At 42.0% G+C, this 12,261-nt stretch overlaps 1 protein-coding gene across 1 annotated transcript in view; it reads left to right on the top strand.

The window, feature by feature from the left end:
- CCDC60 (coiled-coil domain containing 60) overlaps window positions 1-12,261 on the top strand; it is a 111,809-nt gene that overhangs the window by 66,123 nt on the left and 33,425 nt on the right. Inside the window, exon 6 of the mRNA XM_036741718.1 lies at window positions 3,949-4,039. Within this exon, the coding sequence (XP_036597613.1) occupies window positions 3,949-4,039 (91 nt within the window). The remainder of the gene's footprint in view (window positions 1-3,948; window positions 4,040-12,261) is intronic.

Below are 12,261 nucleotides of genomic sequence, written 5' to 3'. Positions count from 1 at the left end.
CCCTCATGGCTTTGCCAGGGCTCAGCTTGGGCCTGGTGGCCAGCAAGAAATGTCCCATCCCTGGAGCCATAGATTCTCAAGCCACTGCCAGGGCAGACCTTCCTGATAATTTTGGAATATTTAAGTTTCAAAGCTTGTGTGGGTCCAGATTTCACTTTTAAAGGGGAAAGGGGGCTATTGAACTTCAAAGGGTCTTGGGGCACAGGCAGCATGGGCTGCATTTGCAAGAGAGAATTCTGAAATTGCTGTAATGCTGGAAGGATCAGACAGAAGGCAGGCAGGGGAATATCTGAGGATCTCCTGGTTAATCAGAGAGTCAGACATCAAAAAAGCTGCTGCCTTAAATACTGTTTGCATAACCCCAATGTTGGTGGTGGGGATTTCCACAGTATTTTAAGTATTTCCTTAATTTGTTTACTCAGGAGAATAGTGAGGCATTACAAAAATTAAATGAATTACACCATTAATTATGCAAAAAGCTTTTTATTGTGTAATTGGAAAATAAAATATTACAAAGAGCATCCCCTGGGAAATTCTCTGACTCTCTGGCCTTAGCAGGTTATTTACCTGTCCTGGGCCCACTTCCTTTTCAATAAAATGAAGGAGTTGGATGGATCCTCTGTAAGACCCCTCCCAGCCCTGACATCCCCTGTTCTGAGGCCCCTCCCAGCCCTGACATCTCCTGTTCTGAGGCCCCTCCCAGCCCTGACATCTCCTGTTCTCAGGCCCCTCCCAGCCCTGACATCCCCTCTTCTGAGGCCCCTCCCAGCCCTGACATTCCTTGTTCTAGGGCCCCTCCCAGCTCAGACATTCTAGGTTCTAGGTCCCTCCCAGTTCAAGTACTATTTCTACCATTTTACTACTTTCATGATAAGTCATTTCAGGGTAGAATAAGCAGAGGATCTGGAGTCAGAGGCTACTGTTGTTATTCAGTGGTTTCAGTCGTGTCCAACTCTTCGTGACCCTATTTGGGGTTTTCTTGGAAGAGATGCTGGAGTGGTTTGCCATTTCCTTCCCAGCTCATTTTACATATGGGGAAACTGAGGCAAACAGGATAAGTGACTTGTCCAGGGTCACCCAGCTAGGAAGTGTCTGAGGCCAGATTTGAACTCTGGAAGCTGAGTCTTCCTGACCCCAGGCCTGGCGCTCTATCCACTGCCCCAGGATGTTGAACCAGCTGGGAGCAGGTCTAGCCCTGCAGATGAAGAGCAGATTGACTGGGCTCTGTACTCGACTGATATCAAAGCCTCCCACCCCACAGCTCCTCCCAATTTCTGTAGGAGCTGGCTAACCTCCAACCCCCTCTCTGAGAGGTTCTCCCGATTGTCAGCATCCTTGCCCCAGGGCCCTCATGCTGGCCAGGAATTCCAAAGAGTGCCCCACCCACCCAGGAAAGCACCCCCTCCCCAAATTTACATCCTCCAAATCTACCAAGCCAGGGTATCTAATCAAGGAATCCAGGCCAAGGTGTTAACGGCTGATGCCTCAACAGGTGGAGTCGATTTCTTACTAAGCTTTCACTGATGACTTTTGTTTTTATGACACCATCATTTGTCCTTGACCCTGACCCTAACCATTGACCCCACCCTTGTGTTAAAGAAGAAAAAGACCAGATTAAACAAAACCAACCAACACAGTGACCACATAGACGCCATTCCACATGCAGAGTCCCCCCAGCTCTCTGCTGAGATCAGATGAGATGTTTGTGAAGTGCTTAGCACAGTAGTGCCGGGCACATAGTAGGTGCTGTGTTTATTCCCTTCCTCCCAAAGAAAGGAAGTGGATTTCATTGTCAGCTCTGTGGAATCAGGCCTGTTTCTTACCGTGAATAACGGCCAACCGCCCTTTAGTGTTATTTTATTTACACTGTAGTAGTAGTAGTTGCAGCAGCAGCAGCAGTAGTGATAGTAGTAGTAGTAGTAGTGGTGATGGTGGTGGTAGTGGTGGGGGTGGTGGTAGTAGTAAACAGTATTATGTAACATATAGTAGTATATTACAATAAGTCAGCATTTGTGCTTTAAAGTTGTCAAGGAGGTCTTATATAAATTATCTCATTTGATCCTCACAAGGGAAGAAGAGAACAAGCATTTATTAAGCACCTACTACATGCCAGGCATTTTGCTAAGCGATTTACAAATATTATCTCATTCACTTCTCTTCACAACCCTGTACAACAAGTGCTATTCCCCATTTTACCCCCAAAAAAAGCTGAGCTTCAGGGAGTCAAGTCAATAAGCATCTATTAAACACCTACTATATACCAGTCACTATGCTAAGCACTGGGGATAGTCTCTCATTCTGCTCCCCATCTAATAGAGGAGACAACATGAAAACAACTATTGAAGGTTATGTGACTCTCCCAGGGTCATACAGCTAGTAAGTGACTGAAGCAAAATTTGAACTCAGCTCTTCCTGAATCCTCACTGAGCACATCAGCCACTGTGCCTCGTAGCTGCCTCTTGGATTCATTATTGTCTTGGTTCTTCTTTCTCTGCCCTGCCTCAATCTTCCCACACATCACTTAAGTCCTCCCCTTCTACACATCTTATAGCGCAATAGCACCCTTACAGATTTTTGCTGCCACCAAAAAAGTTCTCCTATTAAGATCAGATATACATGGAGCCTTTATTTCTATCTTTAACCCTCTTAGCACAGAAGCCCAACAGTGGGCTTGAAGAGGGTTTAAAGAATTGTGTGATTATTCTTACTTAATTCCAAATTGTTTTCTTTAAGACTTGAACCAATTTTCCATTCTACTAACAATGTATGAGTGTGCAAGAGGGGCTTTTTAGCAAGGGTGTTCAGTGCCACCCTGGGCTATGCCTTAACTAGTGAAACTCCAGTTACCAAAATATATTGGTAGGAGAGAGATTTTCATAGGACTGTCCCCCTGAAACTGCACCCATGAAATAGCCATTTTCTTCCCTGACGTTGGTGAAGTTTTCACCTTTGAATTTCTGGGACAGTGTTGTTTGGAGATTGCTGGGACAGAGGATCCCAAAGGAAGAGCTTGGGAACATTCAGGTAGACAAAGGTCAAGCTTTCTTTCAGGTCCCTGGATGCACGGTCTCCCATTCTTTCTAAGACTCACCAGGTGCTATTGCTAGAGCTGCCACTGGATGGATGGACCCAAGAGCTCACTCTCCCTTCCAGTTCCCCTCTCCCAGAAATCTCTAAAAGGATACAGCCTAAGTTCAAAAAACATTACCTGCTGTTGAATGCTGGGATCATATCTGCTTGAGTATCTCTTGTTTCCATAGCAATGAAGGTTCCATGGGATCCAAAGATGTCATCCAGAAGGGACCATAAGGATGATGTAGTTATCTGTGTTACTAATGAGGTCCAGAGAGGTCATAAGATAATACACTAAAAAAGGGGCCTTAGAGACCGAGTCCAACCCCATCATCTCACAAATGAGGAAAAAGAGACCAGGAAAAAGTGACTTGCCCAGGGTCACACAGTGCTGGAGGTTGTCTTTGAACCCATCCTCTTGACTCCCAAGACCAACTCCCTATCAATGAGTTGGTCATCCATCCAGGTAGTAGATACATAGCAAAGTTGGGATTCCAACCCCAGCCTTTTGACTCACAATCCAGTGGTGTTTCTTCTGCACAACATTACTCTCCCATACATGATGCCAACTGTGGTCTGCCCTAGTCATGGGTCAAGTTTCTTCCTCTATGTTAGCCAAAAGATGAATCCACAGACCGGCACCCCAAGCCAAGCCCCCTCCTAACACCTGTTGTCACTGAAAAGATGCCCTCCATCCAGCTGGCATGACTCCACCTTCCCAGACTTGACCAAAACCCCTTCCTCATGAGCCAGGATTCGTGTTGGCCCAGAGATCAGCCATCCTTTATTCTCTATTTATTGCATTTTGGAAAAGAACTTGGGTAATAAAAGCAGGGCTCTAGAAACAAAAACTCATTAAGTTGTTTTCCACTTTAGGGACCCTGGCGGAATCAAAAGTACATTAAAAAAAATCAATAAGGAGAAGGTAATATTACACAGATGGGAGCACTTCATCACTCCGCCAAAGGTAAATCCACCCTAATTCCTACATTGAGGCTAGAACCCCTCCCTGCCCCGCCCTTAGGGCCAGCCCCCTCTGCTGTCCCCCTACCCCCACCACCAATCGGAACCATCCAAAGGGCTCCTCCATTCCTCCCAAGTCTGAATTTTGATGAGTATAAATAAGCATAAAATGAATTTAAATGTAAGTAAATAAATGAGAGTAAAATGAATTTAGAGTCAGAGGACCCAGGTTCAAATCCTAACTCAGTCACTCTCTACCCATGTGTCTTGAAGGGTCTAGTCCTCTGCAAAATCAGAGAGTTGGACTTTGGGGTTCTTAAGCTGGGATCCTTGAACTTGTTTTTGAAAAATATTTTTGATAAATGCATTTTAATAGAGCTGGCTTCCTTTGTAAGTCGATGTATTTTATGCATTAAAACCATTACTCTGAGAAGGCCTCCCAGGCCCCACTGGACTATAGCAAAGAGGCTGATGGCACCAAATCAGGTTAAGAACCCATGGACTCCATGACAGCTGAAGCCCCTCCCGCCTGGACGGCAGTGCAGTGCCTCCGCTCAGGGATTTGCAAAGAGCAGGTTTCATAAACTTTTAAGTGCTATGTCAATATAAGCCATTATTATTTTCTCCTAAAATCCCACTCGGGCATAACATTCTTTGATTTCAAGATCCCTCCCAGTTCTAAAATTTTATTTCCCAAGGCCTCTCCCAGCCCTTACATTCTGTGTTAAGCTCTAACATACTATATTTTAAAGTCCCTCCCAGATCTAATGTTCTCTGTTCTAAGCTCCCTCCCAGCTCTGATATTCCCTGTTCTAAGGCCCCTCCCAGCTCTAACATTCTCTTCTAAGGCCCCTCCCAGCCCTGACATTCTCTTTTCTGAGGACCCTCTCATCTCTGACATTTTGTGTCCCAGCCCTGACATACCCTGTTCTAAGTCCCATCGCAGCTCTGACATCCCCTGTTCTAAGGTCCCTCCCAGCGTTAACATTCTCTTCTAAGTCCCCTCGCAGCTCTGACATTCTCTTCTAAGTCCCATCCCAGCTCTGACATCCCCTGCTCTAAGGTCCCTCTCAGAGCTAACATTCTCTTCTAAGTCCCCTCGCAGCTCTGACATTCCCAGTTCTAAGGCCCCTCCCAGCTCTGACATTCCCAGTTCTAAGGCCCCTCCCAGATATGACTTGCACTCATTGTCATTAATGCAGTAGTTGCTTTTAAAGGCAGCATCCCTATATTGACTAGACCAGAAGTACAGGGGCCGTTCACCAGCTGATACCAGCTTATCAGCATGGGAAGCTTGACCTTCTCTGTTTCCAATCTGGGCTTGCCTCCTTGGGCAACCTGGGGGGCCTCACCATTTTAATGCCAGATTTAATTCAGCCATCCCATTGGCATGGCCAATTGCAGCTCAGAACACCTGAGCCCCAGAGACTTGCCAGCTTCAGCCTCCTGGGCAGTGGGTAGGCAGCCTGATCCACAACAACCTGCTGATATTCTGTATTCTAAGCCTTCTCCCCCATCCAACATTCAGTGCCAGGCCTCCTGGCACTCTTATAATTCTCACCATCCCCAAAGCCCCTTGACATAGCTGTAAAAACCTAGACCAAACAATCAGGTCTCCAGCCACCTCTGGGGTAGAATTCGACATCTGCTTAACACCGCCCAAGAGTTAAATACAAGGAAGGAGGAAGTGGCGTTCATTCCAGAAAGACATCCGCGGGGACTTGAGTCAGTCCAAATCCAGCCACTTCAGCAATTCTTGAGAACCATCTCTCAATTCCCCCCAAACTCAGGAAGTCAAAGGAAAGGCCATCCCACACTTCTGCTCCCCTTTTTCTTTCTCTGTCACACAAAGGAAGCAGGAACGTTCGCATTTCTGTCGAGGGTGGCTGAACAAGCATTCATTAACCACCCTAGCTAGAAATAGCTCCTTGGGGAATGCAGTCAGAAATCCTGGCTCAAAGGAGGACAGGCCTTCTCAAAAGCCTGCTGGCCATTAAGAATTCTAGATCTGGAAGAGATCGTCTAGTGGACCCTTAGTTTCACAGGGGAAGAAGAGGTTAAGTGACATCCCTAAAATCGCGCAGCTAGTTAATAGAGAAAGGCAAAAGCCAAACTCAGGTCTGGAGATTTTCAGGCCTCGGGCACTTTTCACAGGCTGATTTGATGGCCCAGCTTTTCAAGGCCAAGTGGATACAATCTTTATTTTTTTTCCCCACCAGAATCAGAAATTAATTTCCTGCAGAATACAGAAGGCAGAGGCAGTAAAGGCATTTATCACCCGATGCTCTCTCTCCCCGAGAGTTGGCAGCTTTAACGATAGAGCCTTCCTCTGGGCAGGGGGCTGACCAATGGGAACATCCCAAAGCAGAGACAAATTGATACAGAGGCACCTGGTGGGGCTTGTACCCCAATGTTCAGGGTCCCCTCTTTCCTCATCACACTCCTGCCTTTTAAAAGTCTTAGGGCCATGGAAAGAGGTGCAGAATCAAAGGGGTCCAGCGAAAAGAATTCTAGATTTATAAAATCAAAAGACAGAAGTTGAAACTCCATCTCGATGACCACTCATTACCTGTGTGACCTTAGTCAAATCACCTGCCTTCTCTGGGCCCCATTTCTTCATCTGGAAAATGAGTGAGTTGGACTAGATCCTCATCATCGAACATTTATTAAAGTGCCTACTACATTCCGGGCCCCATGCCAAGTGCTGGGAATACAAAGACAAAAATTACATAGCCCCAGCCCTCAAGCGACTTATCTTCTCTTGGATAGGGAGAATGAAACACATTCCCAGGTAGGTAAGTCCAAAGGGATTTCAGGTGAAAGGGAGTGATGACGAAGTCCTACAGAACCTCCCACAGCAGGTGGCATCCAAGCCTTCCTTTGAAGGACGCTGAGGACCCCTGAAGGCCATCGGATCATGGATTCACAGCTGGAAGCAAGCTCTCATTTTACAGGTCTGGAACTTAGGGCCTAGGGAGGGTGAGCTTTTTACTTTTGACTCAAGCAGGGATTAAGTAGGTCAAGGCCGTCCCTCCTAAGGGCAGCTGGGAGTATAGTGCACGGAGCACAGGGCCTGGACACAGAAACACCTGAGCTGAAAACCAGCCTCAGACGCGTAATATCTGCGTGACCCTGGGCTGGTCACTTAACCTCAAGTTTCTCGTCTGTAACATGGGTGTCATAACAGCTTCTGGCTCCCAGGGTTGTTGTGAGGCACAAACAAGATAATAATTGTGAAGTGCTTAACGCAGGGCCTGGCACATAGTAGGTTGCTACATAAATGTTAATTATTGAGGGAATTGTGGGAAGATTGTGGAATAACATAGGAAATTATTTCTCCCAAATACCCCCCCCAAAAAAACCAACTTAAAATAATGTGTCAAATTTTAGAGTTTTATTTTAGAGCAACAGAAATAATTAAAAGTCAGGGTAAAGCAGGAGTCCAGCCTGAGACAATTTGGGAGGATGTTTGGAAAGATCTGGTCTCCAGGTGGTGGTCTAGCCTCTGTGTCAACAAGCAGCAAGCCTTGGGGGCAACTGTGTCAGGGCAGCTGAAGCTTCAGGAACTTTTGCCTCATGCCAGTGTGTGTGGGGGGGGAGGGGTCCAGTGGCTGACCAGGCGAAGAAAGTGGGGGCCCTCTGCTGGCACTGGAGGTGGAGCATTGACCCAGGTGCATTGACCAGACTCAGCTCTGGGCTGCGTCTGGGCTGTGTCTGCCAGCAAGAAGGAGCGAGCACATACCAGTGAGTCCAGTCGCCAAGGGGCAGGGGGCTTTGTGATCACTCGCAGGAGAGCCAAGTCCCCGGCTTCAGTTCTAGGGCAGAGGGGCAAGCTGACTTATGGCCTCTGGCCAGTGGTACATTTAAGGGGGAGGGAGGGAGGGAGGGAGAGCATTTGCTATGCTGCGGAAGGCCCTGGTTGCCTGCTCAGGGAAGAAGAGTAATACCTGAGATAACTCATAGATCAAGGCATGAGCCAGAAGAGCAATGACCACACCTGGCCTCGGATCATAGAACATTGGAAAAAGTTAAAAAGTCAAGGACCTCCAGATAGATCCCTGAAAACAACAGCACGAGAAATCTGAAGCCTGAGACATTATCCCCCATATCCTGGGAGCAGAGTCTGGCCCTAGTATAAAGTTTAACAGCCAAGAAATGAGCTGTTTAAGAAAATTAGTAAATAAAAAAAGAAAAACCTGACCATAGATAATTACTGTGGTGATAGAGAAAATCAGGGTTCAAACTCAGAAGATAATGAAGTCAAAACAGCTACTTATAAAGCTTCAAAGAAAAATGTGAAATAGTCACAAACCCAAAAAGAGTTGTTGGCAGAGTTTTAAAAGGACTTTAAAAATCAAATAAGAAAGGTAGAGCGAAAATTGGGAAAATAAACAAGTAATGCAATAAAATCAAAAAATTATGAAAAGAAAGTCAACCAATTGGAAAAAGAGATACAAAATTTTTAAGGAGAAAATAGCTCCTTAGAGGAAAATTGGAAAGGGGAAGCTAATAGTTTCATAAGATATCAAGAAATAATTAAAATCAAAAGAATGAAAAAATAGAAGGGAACTTTAAGTATCTCATTGGAAAAAAAGCTGACCTGGAAAACAGATCCAGGAGAGAAAAGAATTGTTGGACTACCCTCAAAGACATGTCCTGAAAATTATGACCTGGAAAGTCATGATCAAAACAAAAGTCTAGTCACTATACTCCAAGAAAATGTTAAGGAAAATTACTCTCAAGTTTTAAAATTAGAGGGTAAATTAGAAATGGAAAAAATCTACTGTCACCACCTGAAAGAGATCCCAAGATGAAAACTCACAGGAACATTATAGCTAAGTTTCAAAGCTTCCAGGTCAAGAAGAAAATATTGCACGCAACTAGAAAGAAAAAATTCAAATGCTGTAGAGCTACAGTCAGGATAACACAAGATTTTGGAACTTCTACATTAAAAGACCGAAGGGCATAGAAATGATATTCCAAAGAGCAAAGGACGTAGGTTTGCAACCAAAAATAACTACCCAGCAAAGCTGAGCATAACCCTGCAAGGAAAAAAAAGATGATATTTAATTAATTTCAATGAATTTAATGAAGACTTTCAGGCATTCTTGAAGAAAAGACCAGAACTGAACAGAAAATTTGGTTTACAAATGTAATTCAGGAATAACATAAGAAAGTAAACATGAAAAACTAATCATAAGGGATTTAATAAGCTTAAACTGTTGCCTACTAATATGAGATAATGATATTTATAACTCTTAAGAATGTTATCATTATTAGGGTAGTTAAAAAGAAGAGTATACATAAGTAGAGGGCTTTGGGTTGAGTTGATTATGATGGAATGATCCTCAAAAAAATAAAATTGGGTAGGGAAAGGTAAAATGGAGCAATTATCTTATACAAACAAGATGTGAATGGAAGAACTTTTAGAGTGGAAGAAATTGGCTGGAGGGTGGTCAGCATGGGAAACTTATTCTCATCAGAACTGGGTTAAAGAGGGAATAACATGTACATCTAGTTGGTCATAAAAGTCTTTATAACTCAAAGAGAAATAGAAGGGCAAAGGGATAGGATAAGGGAGGAGAGACTCTTAGAAGGGTGTGTGGACTAGGGATGGTAGTGGTCAGAAGTAAATTATACTTCTGAGGAGGAATGGGGGAGAGAAAGAAAGAGATAAAGAGAGACAGAGAGAGAGCGAGAGACAGAAACAGAGAGAAAGAAAGAAGGAGAGAAATAAACATTTGGGGAAAAATAGGATGAAGGGAAGTACATTAGTAATTATAACTTTAAATGTGAATGGGAGGAGCTATAAAACAAAAATGGATAGCAGAATGGATCAAAAACCAGAACTTGACAATATGTTGTTCACAAGAAATGCATTTTAAAATTAGAGACACACATATAGTAAAAATAAAAGGCTGGAGCAGAATTTATTCTGCTTCAGCTCATGTAAAAAAAAGTAGGGGCAGAAATCATGACCTCAAACAAAGTTAAAACTAAAGTAGACTTAATTAAAAGAGGTAAGGAAAGAAACAACACTATGTTAAAAAGTATCATAGATAATGAAGTAATATCAATACTAAACATATGTGCACCAAATGCAAGAGCATTCAAATTTATAAAGGAAAAGGCAAATGCATTACAGGTGGAAATAGATAGCAAAACTATAATAGTGAGGGACTTCAACTTTCCTCTCTCAGAACAAGATAAATCCAACTAAAAAGCAAGTAAGGAAGATGAACAGGATCTCAGATAAGCTAGATATGATGCACATCTGGAGAGAACTGAATGGGAATAGAAAGTAATATGCCTTTTCTCAGCAGTACATGGTGTCTTTATTTAAATTGAACATATAGTAGAACATAAAAATCTTATAGTCAAATGCAAAAAACCCCAAAATTTTAAATGCATCCTTTTCAGAGCATAATGCAATAAAGATTACATTTTTTAAAAGGCCCATGGAAACATAGACTAAAAATTAGTTGGAGACTAAATAACCTAATCTTACAGAATGAGTGGGTCAAAGAACAAATCATAGAAATGATAAATAATTTTATTAGAGAATGACAAGAATTTTTCCTTAAAATGATCAGAATCATCTACCTAAAACCATTAACAAGCCTTATCTATAATGAGGATAAGCTAGAAACCTTCCCAGTAAGATCAGGCATAAAACAGGAATGCCTATTATCATCCCCGTTCTTCAATGTTGTACTAGAAATGCTAGCAATAGCAATAAGAGAAGAAAAAGAAATTGAAGGAATCAGAATGGGCAATGAGGTAATAAAACTATTCTTTTTGCAGACAATATGATGGTATACTTGGAAAATCAACTAAAATTCAATTAAAAGTTAGTTGAAACCATTAACAATTTTAGCAAAAGAGCAAGATAAAAAAATTAACCTACATAAATCATCAGCATTTTTATATATCACCTACAAGGCCCTGCAAGAAGAGATAGTAAGAGATGTTTCATTTAAAATAACCATAGACAATATAAAATACCTAGGAATATATCTTCTAAACCAAACCCAGAAACTCTATGAACATAACTTAAAAAACATTTTTCAGAATGGATATATGACCTAGACATAAAAGGAGATATCATAAGTAAATGAGAGGAGCATGAAATATACTACTTATCAGATTTATGGATAGGAGAAGAATTTATGAATAAACATGAGAAAGAGAGTGAGCATTGTAAGATATAAATGAATAATTTTGATTATGTTAAATTAAAAATTTTATACAAATAAAACCAATGTAGCCAAAATTAAAAAGAAAACAGAAAATTGGAGGGAAATATTTTATAGACAATTTCTCAGATAAAGGCCTCATATCTGAACTACATAGAGAACAGAGTCAAATTTGAAACAGTATGAGTCATTCCCCAATTGCTAAATGGGCAAAGGATATGAACACAGCTTTTAGACGAAATCAAAGCTGTATATAGTTATGTGAAAAATGCTCTAAATCATTATTGATTAAAAAAATGCAAATTAAAACAACTTTGAGGTACCATCTCACAACCACCAGAATGGCTAAGATGATATAAGACAAATGCTAGAGGGGAACGTGGAAAAACTGGAACACTAAAACACTGTTGGTGGAACTATGAACTAATCCAACTATTTTGGAAAGCAGTCTGGAATTATGCCCAAAGAAATGTAAAAGTATCTATATCCTTTGACCCAGCTATACCCCCATTAGGTCTGTTTCCCAAGGTGATCAGTGAAAAAGGAAAAGAACCTATGTGTTCTAGAATATTTATAGCAACTCTTTTTGTGGCAGCAAAGAACTGGAAATTGAGAGGATGCCAGTGGCTGAATAAGTTGTGGTATATGTTTATGATGGAATACTGCTGTGCTGTATTGAATGACTAGCAGGTTGGTTTTAGAAAAACACGGAAAGACTCTCATGGAATATTCCAGGTTGAAATGAGAAGAACAAAGAGAATGTTGTATAAAGCAACAGCAATATTGTTTTAAGATTTAACTGCGAATGACTAAGCCATTCTGTGTAATACAATCATTCATATCAACTAAGAAAGACTCATGAAGGGAAAAAATTCTGTCTACTCTCAGAGAAAGAACTGATATATGGAAGTATGTATTGTATGGTTTTGTGTGTGTGTGTGTATTTGTGTGTATATATACATAAGTGTATGTATATATGTGTGTTATATATACACACACATACATATGTGTGTGTGTGTGTATATATATA

The sequence above is a fragment of the Trichosurus vulpecula genome, chromosome 1 (assembly GCF_011100635.1).
Source record: "Trichosurus vulpecula isolate mTriVul1 chromosome 1, mTriVul1.pri, whole genome shotgun sequence".
NCBI lineage: Eukaryota > Metazoa > Chordata > Mammalia > Diprotodontia > Phalangeridae > Trichosurus > Trichosurus vulpecula.
This window is presented reverse-complemented; position numbering and strand designations above follow the sequence as displayed.